The sequence below is a fragment of the Wyeomyia smithii genome, chromosome 1, assembly GCF_029784165.1.
Source record: "Wyeomyia smithii strain HCP4-BCI-WySm-NY-G18 chromosome 1, ASM2978416v1, whole genome shotgun sequence".
Taxonomy (NCBI): Eukaryota; Metazoa; Arthropoda; class Insecta; order Diptera; family Culicidae; genus Wyeomyia; species Wyeomyia smithii.
In genome coordinates, this window is record NC_073694.1 from 192,332,535 (window position 1) to 192,359,406 (window position 26,872).

At 37.8% G+C, this 26,872-nt stretch overlaps 1 protein-coding gene across 26 annotated transcripts in view; it reads right to left on the reverse strand.

Moving 5' to 3' along the window:
• Window positions 1-1,379: 1,379 nt before the first annotated feature.
• LOC129718170 (C-terminal-binding protein) overlaps window positions 1,380-26,872 on the reverse strand; it is a 74,786-nt gene continuing 49,293 nt past the window's right edge. For 2 of the 26 annotated variants that reach the window (XM_055668638.1, XM_055668640.1), the window contains exons 2-8: window positions 14,443-14,788; window positions 9,912-10,217; window positions 9,581-9,841; window positions 6,995-7,135; window positions 6,089-6,296; window positions 5,788-5,996; window positions 1,380-3,625 (exon numbers count right to left, since the gene is read on the reverse strand). In XM_055668638.1, coding sequence (XP_055524613.1) covers window positions 3,560-3,625; window positions 5,788-5,996; window positions 6,089-6,296; window positions 6,995-7,135; window positions 9,581-9,841; window positions 9,912-10,217; window positions 14,443-14,625 — 1,374 coding nt within the window. In that variant the 5' untranslated portion in view covers window positions 14,626-14,788 and the 3' untranslated portion in view covers window positions 1,380-3,559. Of the gene's footprint in view, window positions 3,626-4,192; window positions 4,387-5,787; window positions 5,997-6,088; window positions 6,297-6,994; window positions 7,136-9,580; window positions 9,842-9,911; window positions 10,218-14,442; window positions 15,210-26,872 lie in introns of those variants that run through there. The other 24 variants (XM_055668633.1, XM_055668634.1, XM_055668632.1 and 21 more) reach the window with 21 other exon arrangements.

Consider the following 26,872-nt stretch of genomic DNA (forward strand, 5'->3'; position numbering starts at 1 on the left):
AATGGTTGACTCGATGTTGATTATCACACTTTAGAATATTCTTTCCATGATAAAACTCAAATAGCTCAACAACAATTCAAGATAGGTTTTTCGTGTCTTTTAGAAAGCTTTTCCTCATAAAAGTTCTTATCTCTCTGTGGTATAGGATGGATGCTAGCGAAATGTTAAGCACGTTTATTTTAATGATTTAATTTCAGAAAACACCAAAATTAAGAATTCTCACAGCTAAAAAAATTGTGACAAAAAGCAAAATTATAAACCCAACTTATGAATTATTAGTTTATCGGTACATTCTTACTGTTTCCACTCACAGAAAACCGTAAATCAATATTTTTCAATAAGTGAATTGTATTAACAGTCACGTCACGATGTATAGTTTCCTTTACAGCTTTGATTTTTTACACTTAAAAGATTGGTCAATGAAAGTTTTGTTTCGCTCACGGCCAAAATACCATGAATTTTGACAGATAGCATTGTTCTATTCATTGCTCATAATGTAAGCAATCTCAAACAGATATTGCGTTCAAATATGCCTCATACATGATAGGTTAAAATTCAGATGAATTTGTAAGCAATGTTTACACCTATTACTTTTTTCTCCACTGTATATGGGTTCTGAAAATTGTGGCTGATCTGTTCAATAAAGCAGAGCACACTTCTTGGTTATTTGATGAACTAATAATAATGTTTTCCAAAATTTATCGCGGTACACTTTTTTTACAATTTGGTAGGAATTGGTTTTCATTTCAATTCTTCTACAGCGTAACGTAATTTTTATGAGGGGTTGGTGTTGGCGTTACGTTTCGTTACATATGGGAAGTGGGGGTCCAAAAATTAGGTTTTTGCTTTACGTAACTTATGGTCACCTTACTACAGAAGTTGAACGAAGTTTCATTGTACAGTGAAACAATAAATCATCGTCGTTGTGCTTTGCTGCTGTGTACCCAAAAGAAATATTATGAATTAGAAATTTCCAAATTTCAGGAAGCTTTCCATGCTAAAAAGACATGAAAATAAAGCAAACAAACTGCTGTCGGCATTTATTCATCAATTGCAAAATGATTTGTAATTGCGTTGGGTCTAGAATTTAATTATTTCTACACTGTGTCAAAAATGTGTGTTGGTCCCGACAAAATATTTGCTGGCAAGGTTGTGCGATGATCGAACAAATCCATTCGATTTTTCAATTTCTACGAGAAATTGAATGGAAATAAGCTTAATATATTGCTAAAAATGCTTATTTTTGAGCTATTCCTCAACCCTTCGAATCAGAAATCTGTTTCAGTAAGATAGGTTTTTGGACCTACCGTCAGCTACAACACCTTTCCAAGTATCACGAGAACTGTGATAAAACACTACGTCTCACAGATTTAATTGAATTTATTTTTACCCATTTCAATTTTATTTATGCCTTCCTTCAGAATCCAGATTTTGCCATTTATTAACAGACCCTTTTTCTTCTTCGTATTAGTTGCTCAATAATTTGTTTGCACAAAGGAATGAATGTTTGTTTCGTTATTATCGTCCTTTTTATTTGACTTTTCTTTTTAGTTATTTTTGTAAGTTGGTTTCAAGCAACGAATGCCCAGCTCTCTACATAAGAGTAAAATCTATAGTGTATTTTCCGCTGTTGTGACACATTCCGTAAACTCGTGTGACTTCTTTCTGTTAAATTCTCCTATTAGCACTGCATAATAGGGCTTTTTTCGCTGCTGCGGGGCTTTGTGTGCTAACCTGTTGTAGGAAGGTTGGTATACAGAAGATATTTGAATTTTTGCTCAACAAGGAAAACTATGAATCTTCTTCGGTCGACAATCCGATTTGTTTAAATTTCTGTGTTGGAAGGGATACTCTACTTATTGGAAACAATGTCCCAACGCTCATGTATGGTATGAAATAGTAACGTGCAAATACTATTATCTTTCATGCTTGGATTAATGCCTACGGCATTATCGGTATCTCTGTAAGGATGTTCTAGTGTTTGTCCAGTTTTTTTATACTTTGTTTTATTTCCTCGATTCTTCAATTAATTTCACTTACATTCTTAAAGCATACGGTTAGGGGTTTCCTGTTCTTATTATTTAGATTAAAACTTGCTTGTCTGATCGCGTTTCACAATTCTCTGTATTTTCTCGCATTTGGTTTTTTCTACATCTACAAATCGGGAGAATTTCTTTCTCGCGAATTGAAACTAGAAAAAATCAAAAGGGGCACCTCACTGACCGTCCACGAAACGAATCAAAGGATTCTTAAAGTTGGATATGTAGTTTATCCAAACTAAATGTGCGTTTTCACATGACTATTATGAGAAGAAATACCTATGCTTGGATTTAGTTCAAACTTTTTGCTCCTGATTCGAGTTGTTTGAAGAGATCAGATTCCACTAGGTTGAAGTTTCCAAAATGCACTCGAAATATGGCACTCTCTTATGTCGCTCCCAACAGCGATGCTTGCAAGCATCCAGATCGTTGTTGTTAACGAGAAAACGACACGGCGAAAGTTAGTAGTTTGAAATCGGCTCGCAAGCCGTACGAAGACATTGTTTTTTTTTTTTTGGCTGCTAACAGTAGTGAGGGCCTGATCCGATTGCTGGAGACTTTACGCGTATCTCAGTATATGATAAATCATTCATTAAATTTTCACTTTTTGTCGACTCCTATCAACCTTCGAAAATGAACAACTTTCATACACACGTACTCATATATTCTTTCCTTTATTTATCTCGTCTACTTGATTTCTTTCAGTTATCCCTACATACATTAAAAAATAAAAGGAATTTCTGTTCTTCTACTTACAAAGAAAAATAAAATATAATCCAATTCAGTATTATCAAGAGTTTTAAAACAAAAAAGGAAGCAATTCATTTTAAATGTACCACTACAACACATAGGCGTATTTCATTTGTGTAATTTTATTGATGTGAGTACAATCCAGTTTGTTTCAAATCTTTTGTCTATATTTTGTCAACGTTTATCGTCGGCGAATGTAAGTTAGAGAAATATGATTCCTTTGAAGTGAACCCCATTTTGTACAAATTCCGTATGAAACAGGAAATTCAAGCTGTTAGCAAAATTAACAGTTGTTGTTTGTTATCAATAATTAAATGGGTGACTGCCTGTTTCAAAGTATATTACGGTAGTTGTTGTGTGGTTGTTGCTCTGCTTATTTTGTTTACACCTGTAGTAGTATCTCTATACATAGTTTCTCTTACGCAAAACTATTCTGTATTATTTTTCCTCTGTTTTTCTGTTTATACTTTTGCAGTAACTTCTCACATCTTACTAATAAGCATTTCTCACATTTTCTTTTTTTACTGTTTACCATTTTAATTATTATCGTTCCCCACTGTTTGCTCTTACTTTTCAATATATAATTCTGCCGTTGTTTTTTTTTTTATTATTTGTTTTGTTTCGTCTCTCATTTGCATTTTGCTTTCCTTACTAATGCTCAATTAAAAAAAAATCGCATGTTTTTTTTGTTTTGCCTTTGCTCTCTCGATTTTTCAATTTGTCTCATATTTATAATTAATAATAAGCCATACGTAATAATAATAATGAAACTAATGTACTTCCGATGATTCCGGCTTAACCGAATGATGATTACTTGGATCGGGGGCACTAAGAGGCTGATTTGTCCGACGGGTGTCGAATTGGCAATGGGGGGAAAATAAAAAAAGAAGATTAGATCAATTTGTTGGAATTTTCTACAGGTTTTTTTTTCGTCAGGATACGAAGCGCACATACATGGAATCATATTTTGGCAATTTTCTAGTTTGTATTACACTCAAAGGTAGTACACAGGAGTATAGAACGTGTAAATGCTTTTTGAAAAGAAAATATATGATTCCAGGCCAGGGCACGTTCCAAGACCCATCATGGTCGTTTGAATCAATTTTCAGAGAGAGTTGTGAAGTGTTGAGCCAAAACAATGATATTTACATCGGTTGTACAACTACTCCCATAAGAAACTACGTTAAGTATGAGAACAACGCTAATAGCTAATACTATGTGTTTCAGGTATGGACAGAGTGTTGATGACTGTGCGATTGATTACACGAATTCACTTTTAGACCAAGTCTGGAGTGGCTTGCGTACTCAGAACATCGAATATAAACGATTCGACGATTTACATTACCTTTAAGTCTAGAAAATCAAACGCATGGCTTGATGGTACAACGAAAAACAAAACGTACATGATTTTATGATTCTGTAGTTGAATGCTATGGTGTGGTAGTAAACGCAGGTGTGGGTGGGTGGGACTGCTCCTTGATCGTGTTTTACTGGTCCGTTTCCCATCCATTCTGCAGCACCGAATTTGGCCTCAACGATTGTCTTCAAGAGCATTTACGGGACTTTCTAAAGAATAATTTTTAGCGAAATTGTAGATCTTCCGTGGGAAAGGAAAAGAGTAGAAATAAGCAAAAGTAGGTTACGTTAAAATATTTTCAATGTGATAAAAACGTGTAAATAAACCATTCAAAAGTTCCGTACGTGCAACTGAAGATTAGGATCATTGAGGCTGAATTTAGAGGTTATCTGTATAATTGAAACGACCGGATGTGTAACATGCGAATTTTTTGAAAAATGGTGACAATCGTCGTATGAATGAGGAAATTTTAAAATTTTCAAGTATAAACAAAACATTAAGAGTGATCGTACGCGGAATAAGGTTAGTAAACGTGTTTAAGAGGAAAAATAAAAATAAATTAGTCTTTAAATTTGCAAGAAAATTGTTTCTGTGTATAACACAAAAACGCTCATAATTTGTGCATTAAAAATTTCTGCAAGATATTTTTCCCACCCAACTTTACCACTGTGGTGAGCATATGTAAATACAGAATTTAACTTGAAAATGCAGAAATTTTTATGTAGCAACACCATGGGATCAATTGGGTTAATATGCATAATCTAACGTATATGAAAATGATATAGCAATGGGAATTGAATGAATCCAGCTAAATGATGATAATTGTTCTCTTAGTCAACCAAGTAACAACGAGTAATATGTAAAATTTGCTGCTGAGAAATTTAATATTAAAAACTGGATAATTAGTGATATTTTAGCATCTCAATTTACCGCTTAGTAGCGTAAGCAGAAAACCCCAATGCGAGTGCTCAAAAATCTACCGATTGAAGTATGTACGAAGTTTTAAAAACTGAGCAAAAGCTCTCTAACCCAAAACCTGTTATATCGTATTTCTCGTCGTTCTGAGTACACAGGGCACCTTATCCAATAAAACAAGCCATCTTCAGTAGCAACAACTTTTGACACAACTGTGCGTGTTCTAATCAAAATCATTCATTGAGACCAGAAAAATGGTACACTGAACGCACGATTCCGCTGCGTCGCAATGAAGATTTTAAAAGTGTGTTTTGTATCGAGTGGTGATGAGAAATAATAGGACCAAACGTAAATGAGGATGGATAGCAATAACAATTGATGTGCAGACGAAAAAAATGAACATTGTGCATTAGAGCGATTAGCAAAATACATGCATAACCGATTGTATGATTTTCCATCCTTGCGTATTCTCAAAGTCATTGAAAAAGCTGAAAGTTTAAAATTTTGCTTCAAGAAAATATGTCATACAACCGCATACTACCAATATACAATGGACCCAGGGAACACATGCAAAAAGGAGCTGAACAAAAACAAAAAAAAATAACCGGGAACGGATGACCAACGGAAAATAATACGAGATAAAACAATAGGAACTAAAACACACGTTTACAACCACACAGTTCGTTTCAAGTTTCGTGTTGCTTAACCCGTTTTCTGTTAACATACCGATTTGCTGACCATAGAATGTTGTATACCTTGTGGTGGTGGTGCTGTGAGAGCGGAGACAGGTGGTACGGCGACTGACGGTGGTGGGGGACCACTGGGCGGCCCGTGTGATCCAGCACTGTGCGGTGCCTCGAGCGGTGTTGTACTATGTGCTTGTTGCAATCCACCTGAATAATAGCCGCCATTTATACCAGCTATAAGTTTTTTATCTTGGTTTTAATGTTATTGGTAGATCAATTCATCCATCAAATTGTGGCTGTTTGATAGGGGACATTGATGGACCGTGTTCGGTCATACTAACCTTCTGAGTATCCTCCGGCGCCACCGCCTGTCGACGATCGCAGGAAGTATTCCTTGTTTACGCAGTTCCGTAGACAATCCGGAATATTGCCGATAATTGCCCGTCGAATTTCACTGGCAGCCATCTCACGCAGCTCAGTCGTGGCCGCTTCACTGTAAAAGGCGGCGTGTGGCGTACACAGCAGATTAGGGGCATCTTTCAGGGCACCCTTGGGTAAAATAGCATGAAAGCACAAAAACATAACAGCTTTGATTAGTGAAATTACGAGATTCTCAAGCAATACACTGAACAACCAAGATATGAGTTTTGTGTTAATGATGTTAATGTTATCAACAGCTACACATACTACGGTTTGGAAATGATATGAAGGATATGTTTGATATGATACTATGGACGGAAAGATCGTTAGATGTGTTACACTGTTAAATGGCTATACGTTCGTGTTGTTACTCTTCAACGAAGAAAGAAAAATGGTTTTTTATTTTTTCGTAAACGCCACGATTTGTTTTGACTATCCGAAATGAAAATGAACATGATACCCGCGAAATGGAAATGGCGCCAATGTGTGATTTTATCAACTGTACCATTAACGCGTCGTTACAGTAAGTACATAATATAATTTTCGAAGTTCAACGATATCGATGTCATGAAATATCGGGGTACGCATTTGCTTCCGCCATAATAATTATGCACTTTTCGATTCCATGCTCTTCAACATTCACCCGCGTTGCATTCGTTACACGTCTACCATTTGACATAGAAACTTAGCGCAGCTTGGTTGGAACATAAGCAAGCATCGTACTTATCGAACGAAACATAAAAGGAGGCGGGACTAAGAGAACGAAAACCACAAACATAAACCACAACAGACATAGAGGAAAATTTAGAATCTAATAGCAAATAAACCTGAAATACATTGTATGGCTCATTCTCATGAACATCTAATGCAGCCGCCCGAATTCGGCCTTGTTTCAGCGCATGGGCAAGCGCTTCGTCATCGACCAAGCCACCGCGGGCTGTGTTCACTAGAAATGCACCGGGTCTCATCTGGAAATAAAGAAAACAAGAGAATTTATTAACGAAACGAAAGTGTTACATACACTTAAATAGTTGTTAAACCAATAAGTAATATTTTTTATTCATTTTTCGAGAACCATTTTATTTCCATAGGCATGTATAACAGTTTCGGAAGGTGTTTTATTTTTGCTGCTTTTGCTTAGAAAATCATACAGCTTTTTAACGCCTCACTATCCTAAAGCACTTTTCAAAATAACGTTCTTAGCAAAGGGCGACTCGTCCATAGGTGCAACCTGTGCAATGCACATGGGGACGTCAGGCAAAAAATTAATCCAAAATCCAAATTCATGCTCTTATTTTCTTATTTTTTAGTTTTATTTTTAAATAGTAACAAAGGGAATTACTTGCTTTTATTCACGGATAAAATTGTAATTACTTCCCCAAACTCTATTTTCAGAATTTCTAGTTAAACAGGTAGGTTCAACAGCCACGAGTCGCCCCTGGTTCTTAGTTCAGATTATAATTCAAAAATGTTCATTTTTTTATTTCAATTACAAAAACCGGCATATCCTATCTTTCAAGAAAAAAAATCATTTGAACAGTTTATAAAGATACTTTAGGGTGACCAGATAGCTAAAGCTCAAATGCGAACACCCAATAAGCGGAGGTGGGTAGTTATTTTCGAAAAGGTCAAAAATTACACGTGAGTTTCAAAAATCGTTTTATTTTACAATAGTTTACAAAACAATGATTCTTTCAATCAAACATATTTAAACTTCTACTTCTATTTTTACTTTTATTTTTACTGAAAACTTCGCATGTTTTGGATAGTTTGTTTTTACTGAATGTTTTTTTTTTTCATTTTCAAACTTAGGCACATTCTATAGTTTCAACCGAAGTGAAAAATTCAGGAAGTGTCTTCCCACTGAAAATATGTGACACTTGGTGGTTCAATTTTTTGAAACCGCGGGACAATTCGATGGTGCGCGGGACGCTTTAGATAAACGCGGGACATTTCGCGGGACATTTTGTCAGAACGCGTGACTGTCCCGCGAAATGCGGGACGTCTGGTCACTTTACCTTAGGGTTATGCTTTTAATGTCAATTATGGGGGAATGCGTTTCAAGTTTGTATGAGTTGAAAATATAACGAAGTGGTTAACCTGTACTCGCGCGTGCTGCCCGTGTAGGTCCACGGGATTCTGACGAAGTAGACACTCATCATTCGTTTTTGCAATGAGTTAACTTCACGCGCAACACTGTCCGACTCAGTCACATGCCACGGTGACACAACCCTTCCTGTCCGTCACAGTCGTGGAGATGCAGAGGTGAACTCGGTCTCCGATAACAACGACTGTTACACCTCCTTCTTTACAATATCCTTCCTTACCCTAACGATCATAAGGACGTTGACAGCGCCGTTAGCGATCCACACAAAGCGGTAGTTACTGAATTGTTTAACACTGAAGATGGCAAACTAATAGCCATATACCTGGTTCCTTGTGCAACTTCACTAGCTCAAATCGATCACGAAGGAGCAACTGCGAAATGTGAGGTGTAAAGCTCAAGCTCAAATTGTAAAACATGAATTAAATGTTAGGTGAACATTTACAACTTGAGTTTCTTGGATTTTTTCGTTATAATTAGTTCAAAAACCCAGTAGTGCTATATTGTATCGTCACAGTTTCAATTCTTTTTAATGTAAATGATAATTTCGTTTTAAAATTTGCACCGAGTTTCCCTAAAGAAGCAACTAAGCGCCGTAAAAGTGCAATTATTGTAAAACATAATTAAAAAGATATAAGGTTTTGTGCTTGTCGGAGAAAAGGCTTGAAAAGAGCCTCACTTCAGCGAGTTTTCCTTCACGATATGTTGTAGCATTTTCGTTGTAAATGTGTATTTCGATCTTTTCACTTGTGAAAACCTTGTGCGAAGGAAAAGAGTTAAAACGAGTCCACCCTACATGGGTAATAAGAATAAAAAATTCCAGTTATCATAGATTAAAAAAAAATCACATCCTCACGAACTCCAAAGACGCTTACGTTATCACGGAGTTCCTGATCGTCGATTCCAAGATAGCCAAAACCATATCAAGTAATGATATCGAAGATACTTAAGTAAAGAAAAAAACTATTAGATGTTAGAGAGAGAGAGTTCCATTTGCCTTGAGCATTCGGAACAAAACAATGCCAAGATCGGTGTTTCACCGAGAATCGAAAACTTAACCCGAGCATTGGTGTGTGTTTTTCGATTCACTCTTGTAGTATTTTTCCAACTTTGCTCATGGATAAATGTTTAAATCTTAAAACTCAATACTAGACCCAAGATAAGAAACTGCAAGTCCAATTCAACGATATAATCCTGGTATCTGCGCCAGGCCTCTAATTCCAAGATGGAGTTCAAAATAAGATTCAGTAGTAGTTTTCGTATAAAGACAATTATGTGGTGTTGAGTATTTAAAAAAATCAAAACCTACCTGTTTAATCGTGAACTCGTTAATTAAGTGATGATTATGTTCATTTAATGTACAATGTAGCGACACACAGTCTGAGTGGAATAGTAGCTCTTGCAGGGTATACACTCGGTTCAGGCCAAGGGATTTTTCTATGCCATCCGGCAAGTACGGATCGTAGAAACTCACGTTGAAACCGAACACTTTCGCTCGTAGAGCCACCGCACTGCCTATTCTGCCAAGACCAACTAGTCCCAAGGTGTCTCCTCGTATTCTTGCACAACCCTAAAAAATAAAATGCCATAATCAATAAGGAAAACTCGCCACCAAATGCGAAACGACGATTCTCGCTTACCTGTGCCGCGTCCCGCACTTGTTCAGGACCTGTGAATTTCTTGCCTTCCCGAACCATGTTCGCAAGCCAATACGTTCGCCGGTAGAGGTTCAGTATCAGACACATGGTGGTATCGGCGACTTCTTCGACACCGTAACCGGGTACGTTGCACACGGCGATTCCCAGCTCGCCGGCGGCCTTCACGTCGATGTTGTCCACCCCGCTTCCAATGCGAACTATTATCCGCAGCGCTTTGAACTTTTCCAGATCTTCTTTCGTGAGGATGATTGTGTGCCACATCAGTGCTCCTACAGCTTCATTTAATACCTGTTGGGAAAAAAATACCACAAACAAATAATTATTTCGATTTCTTTTAGTTGGTTTTTAATGTAAATAAAACAAGGAATTGCGTTGACAATATTGAAATTGCAGAATAATCAATAAAAAATTATGAATTTAATCCTAAAGTTATTATTGCGACAAAAACAAATTTGCCAGTGTTTAGAACCCAAAAAGAATGCAGCTAAAGCATCAAGATATCAGCCAATTAATTTACTTGCATCTAAAAGCAAATACACTAGGGTCTTTTTTTACGCGGTTTATTTTTATGCGTTTTATTAAACGCGATTTTTTACAATAACACGGATTATTTTTATGTGATATGTAAGACTATTTGTACGCGGTATCAAATAAGTTCAGTATAAGTACATCTAATCTCACCCCTAAAAAGCGGTTCAATCAACCGCGTAAAAAAAGACCCCAGTGTAGCTGTTTGAAAAAACTTACCCTTAATAGAATAATCACACATATTATTCAATGTTGGCAAGTGAGCATATTTGGTTTTTCGTCATGGGCAATCAACTACTCATCAGTTTGCAGTAACCGATACTAGTAAAACTGAAATTTATTTCACTGGGGCTGCTCTGCTACATACAGCAAAAGCAACCAACAGCATTTGACATAAAATTTTTTAGCTATAAAGTTGTGTGACTGACCACACTCTTCAGTTCAACTATTTATATGCTAAATCTGTCAAGATTGCCTATTATTCCCTTCTTCTGTTCCTCAAAGAAGTATCTTGAGTCCAATCATATATTTCAGAATCATATACCTCAACAAACCTCCGCGTCATATGCATTCGGCTGCAAAAAGGTCTGGATATTCTCGTTATTCGAAGTTTCTCCAGAAACATTAATAAACACAATCAATTTTTTATATTCGCAAAAAATCATCTTAGACCCCTTCAGAAAATTGTCACCCACTCTATTTAACTCAAACATGTTCAGCCGTGTTCAGAATGCCGTCGAAATGAGAAACTGTACACCGAATATCCTGACACTTCTCCAAACATACGTTATGGCTATGATCAACATTCATATCACTATTAAATTAATCGTACACGCGGCAAAATAAAACACAGTGCAATTGAGATATTGAGCTTTAGTGGCATTTTTGTACAAATGGTTAGTTTTCCATCACATGTAAAAATGTTGATATCTCAGCCCCCGATAAGGATTTTTTTGTATAAATTTTCGTCATGAGTCCCGCTTTTCAGTAAAAATTGCGTTCCCAAATGAATTTTTTCTTGTATGTGTTTTAAAGGTTTTTTTTCTTAAATTTGCTTAAATTAAAAATATGGGTGAAATTCCCTTTTTTGTGATGTTTAATGGGCTCTGTGAGTCAAATAACTGAATACGATGCAAAACCAAAATATGTGGAAAAATGTGGGAATCAAACAGAATATACCGTATCCTGGCTTCTATTGCAGTAATGAATAAGAAAACGCCCCGCTCTCAACCAAACATGTTTAACGACAAGGATTCGGTAAGTCAGCCTATCTAATTCATCAACATCATACAATGAATTGGCTAAATAATTTGGATACTAAATCACACGATACTAAATCACATTTCTTTCAATGACCGAATTTTCATTGAAAATTGACACGGATGACACTGAAAGTTACTTGCATTGAGACTGTGAGAATGCTGTTGTTGTCATTTCTGTAGTTTTTTTTTTTCGACAAAATTAATTACTGTCTACAACTTTGCTAAAGACATTACACCAATCAGGCTTTAAAAAAAATTTCTGTTTTGGAGTAAACTTTTTTTCTGATTTGTTTGATCAGACAATTTTTTTCCTATAAAGAATTGACTTGTTCTTATGAACAATGTCAAAATAATGCCTAATATATTTCATGATCCATGTTTAAGACTTGTGTTGAATTAATTATTTACTAATATTTATTCAGAATTTATTTTCTGTGTTCTGCGACAAAAGGTCAACGCTATAACATACATTTTGAATTTTATTTAATTAATAGATTGTAATTGCTTTCGCAGTTAAGTAAATACAATTGTAGGAAAATTGTAAACCTGCATGACAAGCAACAAAATGAAATTAAAATTATACCTTAACCCAATCTTATACCTATCTCATTGACTATAAAGTGAGCTAATCGTTGCAATTGAGGATTACATCGATTTTTGTCGGTACTTATTGTTGATTTGGTTTGACATATTTTCTAATGTTTCCACATTAGTAAGCCTGTGTAGTTCATTCGAGCTAAACCTGCGAAAACGCTTCAAATATCATTTTCAGGAGTTGGGAAACTGCATATAACATTGCTGGTCTAAATATTTGTTTGTAAACATTTTATATATTTATTGCACTTTGTTTGGATATTCTCAATGTGCTTCTTGAAAGTAAGATTTTTATCATAAATTAGCCCTAAGTATTTAACTTGATCAGACCAATTTAAGATTACACCGTTTATCTTAACAACGTGATTATTGGTGGGCTTGAGAAACGAAACTCTTGATTTAGAAGGAAAAATAATTGTGTTTTTAATGCACTAGGATAAATCTTCCATTTCTGCAAATATGAAGAAAATATATCTAGACTCTTTTGCAGCCGACAGCATATGACACGGAGGCTTTTTCTTTTTACGAAAATGCTTGTATTGTCACGAAACAGAGATTTCTCACATCTTGGTGGGTAATCAGGAAGATCAGAAGTAATAATATTATATAAGTTTGGGCCCAAGATGCCTCCTTGAGGTACACCATTTCTAACAGGCAACCCATCAGATTTACCATTAATATAGTACACCTGAAGAGTGCGGTCAGTCAAGTGACTTTGTATCATTTTTGTGATGTAGAGAGAAAAACAGAAATTGGACGTTTCAGCTAATAAACCTCTATGCCAAACACTGTCGAATGCCTTTTCTATGTCTAAAAGAGCAGCTCCAGTGGAAAAACCTTAAAATTTATTAGTACGAATTATATTAGTTACTCTAAGTAACTAATGAGTAGTCGAATGGCCATGACGAAAACCAAACTGCTCATTGGCAAAAATTGAACGTTCATAGATATATGTCATCATTCTATTAAGAATTATTCTTTCAAAAAGTTTGCTTATGGAAGAGAGTTAACGGTTGGACAATAACTTGATGCTTCAGCTGGATTTTTTTCTGGTTTAAAATTGGAGTGATTTTGGCATTTTTCCATTCAAAGCATCTATTAAAAATTCTCACCAAGAAATTTGAAGTGCTTTCGGGAAGTCTTTTGAGGAGGACATGAAAATACCATAACCTCCTGATGTTTTCATGTTTTTGAAGTTCTTGATAATAGTGCATATTTCATTCAAGTTTGTTTCCAGTACCTCTTCAGAAAAAAATTCTTGAGTGGTGATCTGATCATACTTTTGTGAGACTTCATTTTCAATAGAACTCATTAAGTTCAAATTGAAATCATGAACACTCTTTGTTCATTCGTAAGAAAAACGTGATAACCATCTTTGAGGACTGGAATAGGCTTTGAAGGTTTCTTAAGAACCTTCGAAAGCTTCCAGAAAGGGTTGGAATATGATTTCATTTGGTCAACTTCTCTCACGAAATTTTCATTTAGCAAGAGAGTGAATCTATGTTTGATTTCCGTTTGTAAATCTTTAAAAATAACTCTCAAACCAGAATCAAGAGATCTTTGATATTGGCGTCTCCGTATGTTCTTCAAACGTATAAGAAGTTGAAGCTCGTTGTCAATTTTCGGTGTATTAAATTTCACTCTAGCCTTAGGACCTGATAAGTTCCGAGCATTGAGAATTTATATTGTTATTTGCTGGGACTATATATGCGATCACATAAAAATAAGTGAATAGATTAAAAGCAAAAATCCTCCTCCGAAGCAAAACACTTTGAAATTTCTTCCGATGAGAAAACTATTAATGCACAGATATTTTGAGATTTTCTGCATTTTTTTAGGCATTCAAATAAGTGGATTATCACGAGTATATTGAAAAGGTTGTTTTTGTACGATAACTGACTCGTCCCATTTGGTAAATTGAATATGTGTAGTTTTGATAAAATGAAATTTAAAAACAATTTTTGAAAACACCTGATTATAACCAGCACATGAATTGCAATTAATTTCGGTACAAAACAATCCTTTTTCACGCCTGATATGGACATGTTTTTAGACTGAACAACATGATTTGACGAAATTAACTACTAAATACGTTTCCCGTAGACACACTTCACTCCATCGTTACTTACTTTCTCATGAATCTCCGATGTGCTCTGTGCGTCGCAGAACGCTACTGTGGCGACATCCTTGAGGATCGGCATCTCGATCGAACAATCCCGACCGTCCAGCAGTGCAACCAGCGGCCGCGACTGCATCGGCCCGTTTGAGATAGGACCGCGTACATCGCCTAAACGTGAACGCTTCGGCAACATTGTTGACGTATTTTGGCGGGGGTTTCTATTCCTTATTCAGTGGGAGTAGGTTTTTGCACCGGCTCACAACTTGTTGCTGTACACTGTTTCGACACTGGTGTTGTTTTCCGTATCGCTCATATACAGATGGTGTTTTTTCGCTAGGAAAACGTCCAGAGAGCTACTGGAACGTTACACTTGTATGATTAGAACTTTTCGCTAAATCTAAACACAGCACACGCTCTAACTTATAATAGGAAATGTACGCGTATTTATAAATGACTAAATAGTAGTAACTCTTATCATCTAACAGAACAATTTGTTTTATTCACAGACGCGTTGGGTATGGTTACGGTTTATTCGTCGGTTTCACCGGCTCAAAACACAACTTAGATTCCGTCTATCAATTCACGTTTCTTTTGCAAACGGTCATCAGTAGCCCCGTTTGCATCGGTGTTCCTTGCATGTCATATTTTGTGCTTGCTAGTATGTGTGTTTTCAGTGATTAGGCGAGAGAAGTTGGGTACATTAAAGGTTTTGTTCTATGGCTAGCGTTGAGGAAGGTTATTTTCGGCGCACGGTATCCTTCATGATGACAGCTTAATCTGCGAATAAAGATAAGAAAAACAAAAATTAGCCATGAAAACGTCAAAAACTTATTTAGTATATTTACTTAATCGAACATAACATAGAGATAAGTTTTTCCTTTATGTATGAAATGAGCACAGGTGACAATATAAAACTTCGCAACAAATAAAGCGAAAATAAACCACGAGAGAAGTGCTTTAAAAAGTGTTCAACGCGCTAACAGCAGGAATTCAAAACCCACGCTTTATTTGGAAAAAAAAGGATGAGATAGAAGGGGTAGAATTTTATCGATTTTTCCTGCGAGGAAGCATGAGAGTAACTCCGGCAGTATTAAGGGCTATTCCCACTGCTTCCGTTCCGGGACCGGGCCGGGACCGGGCTCGTCCGAGACTTTTCATGCATTCACACTGCGCCGTGCTTGAACCGTGCCTGCACTGCGCTCTGGCTGAGAAATGTTGATGTGTGTATGTGAAAGAACGTCTTTCTCTTTTTTTCATACCGCAGCTCACTCCGCGCGAAATATGTCACTACAACATACACGCATCCACCCGAGTGCCTTCCGTGCACTCTCCGGCCAACACAAAGTATCGTCGGCAACGATATTTTTTCTCTCGCACTGCGGCAGCACGACGGCAACTCAACGCTGTCCCGGTCTGGGCACGGCGCGTCGGTGTGAATGCATTCATAAGAACGCATGCAATCAATCTCAAACGAGCCCGGACGACACGCGGAACAGCCACGGCCCGGTCCCGGAACGGAGGCAGTGGGAATAGCCCTTTAACGTTTGCGAACATCCAAAACAGAAGAAGTAAAGACCGAGGAGGGTCTCCGTCCCTCGTCCTCGCAAAGTAAAACTGTTGAAACCACGCGTTCATGCTGCTTGCTGCTCTCATCGCCATCAGCATGGCCCATGGTTCGTAAACTCGAAAAAACCGGCTTTTCCCGGCGTTTCCAATTCTCACACTCCGTTTAGTGTGTTGCTGTTGCCAGTACAGTATTATGCAGGGTTTGTGGTAAAACGTGCAGAGTATGTAACATATTTTCATATCAAGCACAACTGCTGCTGTTCGCTCTTCGACTCAGCTGCCAGCACACCCGACTTCATGATGAAGCCACCGCACAGAAAAAAAAGAGAAGAAGCGCGAGAGAGAGAGTAAACTTAAATACCGAAACGTGCTAGTCTGCGATACTAGCGCTATGAATGGTGTGTGTGCTTGACTGCTAAATGAGAGAACGAGAACTGAGTTTTTCAAGCAGCCGACCCATGCGGCACTAAAATTGATGAGCTGCAGAGGCTGAGTGAGCATATTTCCTATATGATTTTATAGAGATATAAACTTCAGGAATTAAACTGTTTTGAAAAGTAAAGTTAAAGGCGAACGGGGGAAAAAGCGTTCATCGGCTGATGTGTAAATATGAAACGATAAGTTTAATGTGATTTATTTAGACAATTAGATTTTACCGGTAAATAGAAGGAAGGTCGATCAAAAAAACCTGAATAAACACACTCGCTACGCAGTAGAAAAATTGTTTTCCTCTAGTACAACAACATTCGATTCAGGAGGAATTTTTGTAGTTGAACGGAAGATCTTCATTCTAGATTATAACAAGCTTGAACTGAAACGTAATGGAAGTTATCAGTGGTATTTGATAACATAAAAGTACCAAACGACAATCCTCATTAGTATTACCCCAGTCCAAAATTTAAAGTCTCACTGCGCAGAAAAATTCCAATAAAACAGTCAGCAAAAAAGAACATTATTAGCTTTTACAATTATCTTGCGCAGATTGATTAGATTCCACGAAGAGAAAACCCCAGAAGCAAATAACTGGTGACAAAAAATCCGGCACGCAAATAAAACTTTCGGGCATCAGGAAAGTTATACCATCATCAGAGTAAAAGTTACTGACACAAAGTTTATCCCGAAGTATAAAACTTTTCTCAACTGCGAGACAAGAAGACGACGCGGGAAGCGAGGTAAGAGAAAGCACACGCAGAAGTCGAAGAAATAAGTTAAATTCACCCCGTTAGCGGAAAAGATGGAAAACCCTCTAACGTCCTTCGCTTACCCGGTCTCCAATTCTCGCCTCCTGCGAAAACTTTCTGATCGGGTAAAACTTTGTGCTAGAACAAAGTTTTACTGCTACGGAAAAACTTTTACGACAGCGTGTGAACGGAAGCGATGGTAGCTACAATGGAGACACGCGGCAAGAAGTTGACTGAGAATAACAGCAAAATGAAAAGATGAAAATAAAGTTTTGCTAGAATAAATTTAAATTTCCTTTCTTTCTGTTTCATTCCTTTTTGCCACCAACCAAGTTGGCTTCATTCCCTGCTGCTATGGAGAATGTCGTTGAAATCAGCTGATATTGCTTCACCAAAAAGTATAAAGTGTGAACTCCGTTAAGCTCTTTTCAATACTATCGTCAGTTGTTGAGGCCAATCAACTTTGTGATGATAAAAGAGAACGTTCCACGTGAGTTCGCAAATCGATCCGATACAACCCTTTTACATGTAACTAAAAATTTCCGTACCTATTTCGTCATGTTACAACGAATAGCGTTTTTTTTTTCTCAAACGGTGAAATGTCAACGGCACATGCAAACATTTTAGAATTTATATGGGCGGTTGGCCAACGAGAAGATGGTGAAAATCGTTAAAAGCTATCCACGTGGAATGTGAATGACCCCAAACAAATCTTTAGACAGATGAATCTATCAGAGATTCTATCAGTCCAAATTTTGCGTTCTCACATTTGAAATGATATACCGTCTCTAGTTTCTTCGAAAGTTTAAAGATGTTCAAAAGTACTCGCTTTCTTCGACAAAAATGTAAAAGGTCAAATTATAAAAAAACATTGTTTAGGATCTTTCAACTATAGGTTGTACTTCGAAATGAAAATTTATGATAATATTAAACTTACATTTCAGATAACTAAAAATAAATATTATTTTAGGCATAATTTCAAATGCCTACACGCAAAAGGTCAAGCTTTAATCATTCAATGTGTTCTTAAATTCGGACAGAATTTGCTGTGATTTCGCACAACGAATGCGTGAAACGCATAACGCAGAAGTTGACTTATCACTATTGGTTGCTAATTGCACTGTTTTAACGATGACAGCCCTGTGAACATCGGTTGATGCTTTATAAGTGTAGTGGTTTGGAATTGCCTAATACGTTCAAAAACATATGCTAGAACATCAAATGCGTTATGACCAACGCTCATGCGTTGTACTGGTTCCAAATTTAATCAGTAAATGCGCTAATTTCTCTCATAATTTATTTGGTTACGCACATTCCAACTTTCGCGCGTAGAATCCTTTCCTGCGATCCAGCGAAAAATACTAAAAATATTGCTTATTTGTAACTATCTCGGAAACTCCTTTTGAACTTTTTCGAATATCCTTTAATATTCTCAATATGCTAATTTCCCTAACACAGACATCAAACTGATAGACGTAATGATTCCGAATATACGGCCATTGAAAGTACCAACCTACTGTTAATACAACTGAGTCAAACTTCTAGCTAATATACCGGTGGTGCAGTAGAAACCCAAGATGCATATTAAGAACAAGCAATGAATCTTGATTGAATTCAGTTGGAGTAACCAAGCAGTGCAAATAACATAAAGGCACATTCGTATCGTGCAAATTTTGACAGCCGGCGTCTTCCTGTACAGCATTTGCTGAAAGGTTGCTGTACAACAACAACAATATCGCACGCCTGGAGGCTAATGCGGTCTCGATCAACTAGATTGGTTGAGAGAATTCGTTATCGATATTCTTTTCGGCACATTTTGCATGTTGTACGATAAGTACAACGATACACCGTGCCCCAGTGCTGAGTCGAGAAAATTTCCAGCTCGAAAAGTTCCTTGACCTGATCGGGAATCGAACCCGATATCACAACCGTTTGGGAGAGCTAGCCGACCGACATCGCTAACCACAGAACCACAATATGCTGTACAACAATTGCAATAAAACCCTAAATTGATACACCTCTCTCATACGAACATACCTATTTGTGAAAATGGGTTAGCACAATTGCTTCAACGATATATTAAGCTGCAGCATACTCGTCCAAAACATTTTGTAGATCCACGTTACCTTCCATCATGATCATGTTAACTGTATCCATTTCAAGGTCAAACAGAGTTTCTATCAAAATACTCCATTAACAGTTTTATCTGCTTCAAAATTTCTTTGACTGCAATTTTTTTTCCTATTCTATAATGGTTGAAGAATCATTGTTTCGGGCATGATGAATTCAGGAAAATTGAACCTGCATAAATGCTTATGCTTATTGTATTTACCTTCAGTACAAGTGGCAGTTATAGACTTATCTATGAATTCTACGAGTTTGTCAAAGCTTGCTTTGGTGCATCCTTAGCCCAGAAAAGAATATGATCATGAGAAGATCCTCGTTGCTGGAATTCTCGCCTTCGAAAAACATCTGTTATCGGATACTATCAAAACTATCAAAACCATCAGTTATCATTTTTCAAAAGCGTATGAAAATTTTCTAAACCGCTAGACCTTCCATACGACACTAATTTTGTGAAAATCGGCCCAGCTCTAAGAAAAATGAGACAACCCGTTTAACTGGTATATTTGTTTTTTTTTTTTCAAATCGTTAGTGTAGTTTCTGAGATAATGAACTTCCGTGATTTTCCCTTTTTGTAAATAACAGACAAAGTTACAGTGATAGGGTTTTATGGGGCAACTAGTTCTTTCGTTTGACACTTAATTCATGAAAATCGGCTCAACCATCTTTAAAAAATTTCAGTGCGACCAGAGTCATTTGATCTATTGTGATATTGCTGAAGTGATTTCCATACTCTGCACTACATATTATTAGCAAGATTACTATTGAAGTAAATGATACGCTTTTCATCTATATCCGTGCTTGTGTGTAAGGTTTCACTTTTCGTTTCAAGCTTACTGCGTTACTACGCCGAGCCTTTTTTCTATCCTACCAAGATCACCAATTTACAATTCCCAGGAGAGAGACCTAACCTAACGTTCCTCTTTGGCCAGGTTTATTCTGAGAGGGACTTGTTATGCCAAGGAGAAGGTTTTTTATCAAAACCTCGATCCCCGTGCCAATACTGCGTCGCAATCACAATTTTCTGAAGGAGCTCTTTATGCTAAACCTCTGGTCATATTTATTATAAGTAGAACTTTACATTTTATCAAGAGAAAGGAATCTTATCAAAACCTCGTTCCTCCAGCCAGTATCGCGCCATAAGTACAATTCTCTAAAGCAACGGTTCGCAACCTGGGCTACGCGAAGGCCTTCAGAGGTACGCAAAAGAAAAATCAGTAATGGCGGACAAAGCAATTCTTCTTTTTAGTATTATTTGTTTATCAAGCTTGCTCTTGAAACATGACTGTAGCAATTGAACAAGCCATAGCTCAATTTTAAACCTAAAGACTACCACAACATGATCGCCCACGCTGCGAGAAAATTCCAAGCCAGAGGGTACAATTGATTTGGAAAATGTCGCCAAGGGGTACGCAAACAAAAAAAGGTTGAGAACCGCTGCCCTAAAGAAAGCTATTATACGTTACTCAGACCGCTTTTATTATAGGAGGGACATAGAGGGGAAAAGTCAACAGAGCCTGAGAATAAACTCATGTTAAAGTCCAACCAAATAGCCTGATTTTACTAAGAATCGAACCCACGGTCACTCCCTTATCAAAGCGGGCTGTGTAACCTTGCGACTACGAGCTCTCTCAACCCATTACTTACCCCGACTTTAAGATCGTCGTTGAAAAAGCAAAATCTAAAGTTGAAATTTTCAATATGCTACCGGATTTTTTTCCCTACGTCTGTCTTCAGCGTTTAACAATACGTGCTGAATAACATTTACCAGATGGAAAAGTGGTATTACAGCAGCGATTTGACGGAAGACGAAGGTGATGGAAAAAGCAGCAAGCTGTGTACAGCTAAACAACTTAAAACCGTTTCTTCTGAGTTCTGACAATTCCTATTTCTTCATTTGGAGCGAGCAAATTATTCACAGAGAATTAACACCTCACAGAAGGTAGCATTGCTCAAAGCTTTTATTCTTCTGATTGACGAAGCCAAGAAGCCTTTCTGAAACGTGCTACCAGCAAAGTTGCAATTTCAGTGCCTACTTGTGAGCAGTCCCACAAAAAATGTCCCAGTTTTAATTTTTTTAATTGTCATTTTTGAGTTGGCTGAAACTTTGCAGAGACAAAGTTTCTATAGGCAAAAGATGCCATTTTGTGCTATTGGTTTATTTTTTTGGAACACGACTCATTTTCGAGAAGCTGTTGAAAAATGCTATTTTGGGAAGGCTTTGATGATTACAAATATTTTTAGGGCTAAAACGGTTTGTTTGATCGGTGTGACGTCTTCGGCGAAGGTGTAGATAATAATTTCATCTTTTCGAAAAAAATACACTCTGGAAATTTTTTTTATCAAGTTAAAAGAAAAACTAAAAAAACAAAAGAAGAGGTCATTCTTAGAAAATCTGATTTTTTTTATAAAAACTACAAAAGATTACCCAAACAATGAAACCGCTCGGTCCGATCATGGAGAAATAAAAAAAAAATTATTATTTTTTATCACAGGATACATTTTTTATGAAAGGACAAAGTTGTCATCTACGACTTTGCCGAAGACCCTATGCCAATCAAACAAACCGTTATGACTGTAAAAATATTTTTAACTCCCCATAAAAACTCTATTGGAAATTAAAAATATTTCTGTAGCCAAGGCGGTTTGTTTGATTGGCAGAGTGTATTCGGCAAAAATGTTATTAACAATTTTGTCCTTTAAAAAAAAATTTGCTCCTCGAAAAAACTTTTTTTTTCTTTAAAGTAACGTAGATCAACGCAACTCTGAAATTCCAGTGAAAAAAGTATTCAATCAGATATGAAACCGAACCGACGTCCCAAATGAGCCTTAAATGCTTAAAAAATCAGTTTTTGCGTTAAAGAGTCGTTTAAAAAAGAATCGCATCTAGGTTAAAAAAATTTCCCTGAATATTTTCCAATTTCCCCTGATATTTCCTGATTTACCTGATCGAAAAATAAATTCCCTGACATTCCCTGGTTTTCCAGGTTTTCGCCACCTTGAATTAATGACAACGAAACTCTATGAAAATTATAAAAGTACGGGGAAGGAAAATTTTATCAGTTTCAAAATTTGAAAGACATCGTTTGAGAAATATCAAATTTTTGATGGAACATGTACTTTTTGAGTTGTTCAGCGCCAAAAAGTTTTTAAATCGTTCAAGTCGCATCATTTGATACACTGACAGTAGTGAGTATAGTGGACTGGATTAAAAATAAAATTGAAAATTGGCTGTCTTCGATAAAGTTGTAGAGAATGCTACTTGACGGGAACACATCGTTAAGTGAAGTTACTGCACTGAGCACACACCGAAATTATTTTCAACTTATTTCACATAATGAATGTACATCTGCAAGCTTCCATTCACGCGCGTTCATGTAAAAATTCTCAGTGTAAAAACTTTTCGATTTTCACGATGAAAACAACGTGCCTTACGAAGCGCCGTGGGAAAGTTGCCGACTTTATGTAAAAAAATAAAATGCCAACTTGAAAAGTTACGCTCAAACAATCCCTCCTAGGTACGCACGAAAATCTTCACCTATCCGACCTACGCAAGTTGTTCCGCCTTCACACATGTCAAGCGCCAGACGATTGAAGCACAAAATTATGCAAAATTTAATCCGAAAACTTTTTCACTTGCGTAAACTATGTTGAATCAAATATTCTACCGGCTCTGCGCCCCCACCCTGCTTTCGGCAATTCCGGTACGCGAGGAAGCATAACTTTTCCACGTCTTCATCTCATTCAGTCGCATGATCATATATGTAGAGATACAATATAGACATGACATGGAAGCGACTGACGGCCAAGCAACGAGTCCTGTTTGTGTTGTTGTATTCCGTTTTTCAGCTGAACAGTATATGTGTATTAGCAACAACTTTTGCTTCGGACGCAGAATTCCGGATCCGCGGGGAGTACGGGCGGAGAAGTTTGCCAAGCTGTTTCGTCCTACGCTCTCGCTGTGTGTTTTCCTTCTGCAGGAGTCGAGTTAAAAAAAGTTAAGTTTCCCGGTTGCAAAGAATGTTTGTTTAGTTGTTTTAGCAGGTAGATGATATCGAACGTTTACTTCACAGTTACGTTGCTGATGTGATGTCTGTGAATATGCGACTCGGTAAAATTTGAATTTAAAGCATTTCAATTCGGACAGCATTTCTTGTTTTGTTAGATTTGATAGTTTTCATTAACATTTTCTCTCCATTGTTGGAACAGAAAGAGGATGCTTCATAAGATTTTCACAGCACAGCTATTTCCAATAGTTTCACTCTCCACGAGGCACACCGGGCGTTGTTACTGGCTGTCAGATATGATTAAACCAACAACTGAATGTGTATTTGTGTCACCAACACGCCAGGATGGATAAACCGGGCAGAAATGAAGAGTCATCTGCCCGCAGAACAGGACATGGACGAAAGGCAAGCTAAACCACCTTGGCGGTGGGCCGGGCCCGGTATGCTGGCGGCGGATGAGTGCTATATTAAATATTCAAAAGCAACCAACAAAGCAAAAGCGGAAACTGAACTGACTGAACTCGATGGCATTTTGCGCTAATGGAACACACCGTGGAGAATCCCTGCAAGGCAGCCTGAAGTATGATGCGCCGGAGGAGCAAGTCGACCGACAGACGAATCGGGGTCAGATGCGGGGACGCTGTTGCCCAGGGCACCACTTACCTGTGCCAGTGGTGAGTGTAGCAAGAGCGAGGAAAAACGCCAATAACACGGGGGAAGAACAAAGGCAGACGACGACGGTCAAACTGAGAGCAAAAGATGAAAGCAATGTTGAGTTAAACGTGAAATACATGAGTGTTTCATTCTATCTTCAACGGAGGCGCAAAACCACTTCCATAAGGACAATTGTTATGATGCTGCTGGGTGTCAGCTAACAAAGTAAGTTACTACGTTGTGAGAGATATATCTGCTTTAAGGTTTGCTTTTTTGTCATGGCGCCCAAGCGTTTAAAGCTTAGATTCATCAGAAATGATAATTTTCACGGTTGTGCGGTGTGTAGGATATTTTTAAAGATTAAAATTGGAACCTCTTTCGGTCTTTACTTGAATAAAAATTATTTTGGTCATTTAGCTGATTTTTTACTGCATGTAGTGTTTGGATGTTCGACTAAATGGATTTTGACACTTTTTCAACAAGGCATATGCGTTTGTATGTCCGTAACTTTTCAGTGATGAAATCTCCACGACGACCTTTTAACTTTCTCGAGTAATACCTAGAAAATAAATTACAGACCTTGAAAAAACCGTTCACATTAGCATTTCGGTTTAAGCATGTTTTTGTGCTATAGATGTCCGAAATTTTTATTTATTTAGAACACTTTAGTGTGCTGTTGAATTGTGAAAAAACAGTGTAGTCGAAAGGAGCAGGATGGTGATTAAGGATGATGGCAAAGCTGTGAACCCACCATCCATGGACGAGGTTAAGAAAGCAGTGAAAGAGTTGAAGAACTGCAAGGCAGCTGGTAAGGACAGCTTTCCAGCCGAACTCTTCAGTGTCGGAAGCGAACAGCTGTATCATGCTTTACACCGGATCATGCTGAGGGTGTGGTCCGATGAAGAATTACCCTCGGACTGGTTAGAGGCTCTCATATGTCCGATCTACAAAAAAGGCCGCCGCCTGGACTATAGTAATTATCGGGACATAACCCTTCTCCCGTATTCTGTTCCATAGACTGAGGCCTTTGTCGGAGACTTTTGTTGGCGATAACCAATGTGGTTTTCGAAGGGGAAGCTCCACTACGGACCAAATGTTCACCCTGTGACAGATCCTCGATAAATTTCGAGGATTCAACTTGCAGACTCATCATCTATTTATTGACTTTAGAGCAGCGTACGATACAGTTAAGAGAAATGAGTTGTGGCGAATTATGCTCGAACATGGTTTCCAAACAAAACTATTTAGGCTGATACGTTCCACCCTTGAAGGCTCTACATCATGCGTCAGGATAGCCGGTGAGATATCGGACTCCTTCGTGACGTTAGATGATTCGAAGCAGGGAGACGGGCAACATCGCATTAGTGCTATACGGAGGGCTGGCGTGCAAAGAAGCGGAACCATCATTATGAAGTCTCACATGTTTCTAGGTTTTGCGGACGATACCGACATTAACCGTAGAGCAATGGAAAAGGCTGGTAGAGAGCGTGATAGTTTGACGGATGTTAATGCTGATGTGGTGTTAGATAGGGAAACCTTTAAAGTAGTCGATGAATTCATTTACCGGGGTACATTACTGACATGTCACAACGAGGTTAGCCGTGAGATAAAAAGACGGATAGCAGGTGCAAATAGGGCCTTCTACAGATTACGTAACCAGCTAAGGGGCCATCCACATACCACGTGGACAGATTTGGGGGGGGGGGTTGGGTAATGTCCACGGTCCATACAATTTTTTTAAAATTTATATGGGCAGTTGTCCACGGAGGGGGAGGGGGGGGGTCAAAATCGCTAAAAATCTGTCCACGTGGTATGTGGATGGCCCCTAAGTAGTCTGCCAACCCGTGCTAAACTTGCACTCTATAAAACACTAATTCTACCCGTGGCCCTCTACGGCTATGAAGCATGGACGTTGATAGAGGCCGATCGGTGGGCTCTTGGTATTTTTGAGCGTAAGATATAGCGTTCAATCCTAGGCGGCAAACATCGAGGTACGATGCTGGCCTTACAAGCCAGTCGTTGTAGGTTCGAGTCTCGGCTCGGGAGAGACTGTTAGTGTCAATAGGATTGTAGCACTAGCTCCGCAATTGTCCTGTACACTTTGCAGTTGACTGCGAAGTCTGTGTATATTAAAACAGAAAGTCGAGTTCCGGTTTTTCCTAGGCGGCAAACTAGAAAATGGTGTTTGGCGCAGACGCATGAACAATGAAGTGTACCAGGTTTACAAATCGGCGGATATAGTTAAGCAGATAAAACACGACAGGTTACAGGGGGCTGGGCATGTAGCTAGAATGCCGGAAGAATGACAATCGAAAACAATATTTAGTAGAAATCCCGATAGAGGCCGATAGGCCCCGCACTCGTTGGATTCGGCATTGGGTCGATAATCGGTCTGCCGCCGAAACAGTAAACTAAGTAAGTAGACTTATTTATTTGTTCTACCATTGGAACTTCAACTATAAGGAGTCATTTAAAAATTTAGGGGTTCAGCAGAAGAGGTGGAGCTCGACAAATTTTCGGAATGGTTTGAGAATTACAAAAAACAGAAATGGTTAGTTAAAGGTATTCGTTATAACGTAATCGATTTTTTACACAAAAAAAAATATTATGAAAATATGATTACTGAAATTATTTTTCCTTTTCTGGTAAATTCAATGTAATAGAAACATTGATTATATACCGATATACCGTAAAGTCGATATATCGTGACGAAGTGACAAAAAAAGTTACATTACAACGAGGAATATCCGTAGTGGGTTGAATCTTGACAGAATCAGACAATGGGGTGACTTGGGTATTTTCATTCTCAGATTTGCCATAATCCTTTTTCAATTATATATTGTACAACACATGAAAGAATTGCATTCCAGGGTGGCGAAAATGATTTCAAAGTAAAATTCCTTAATTT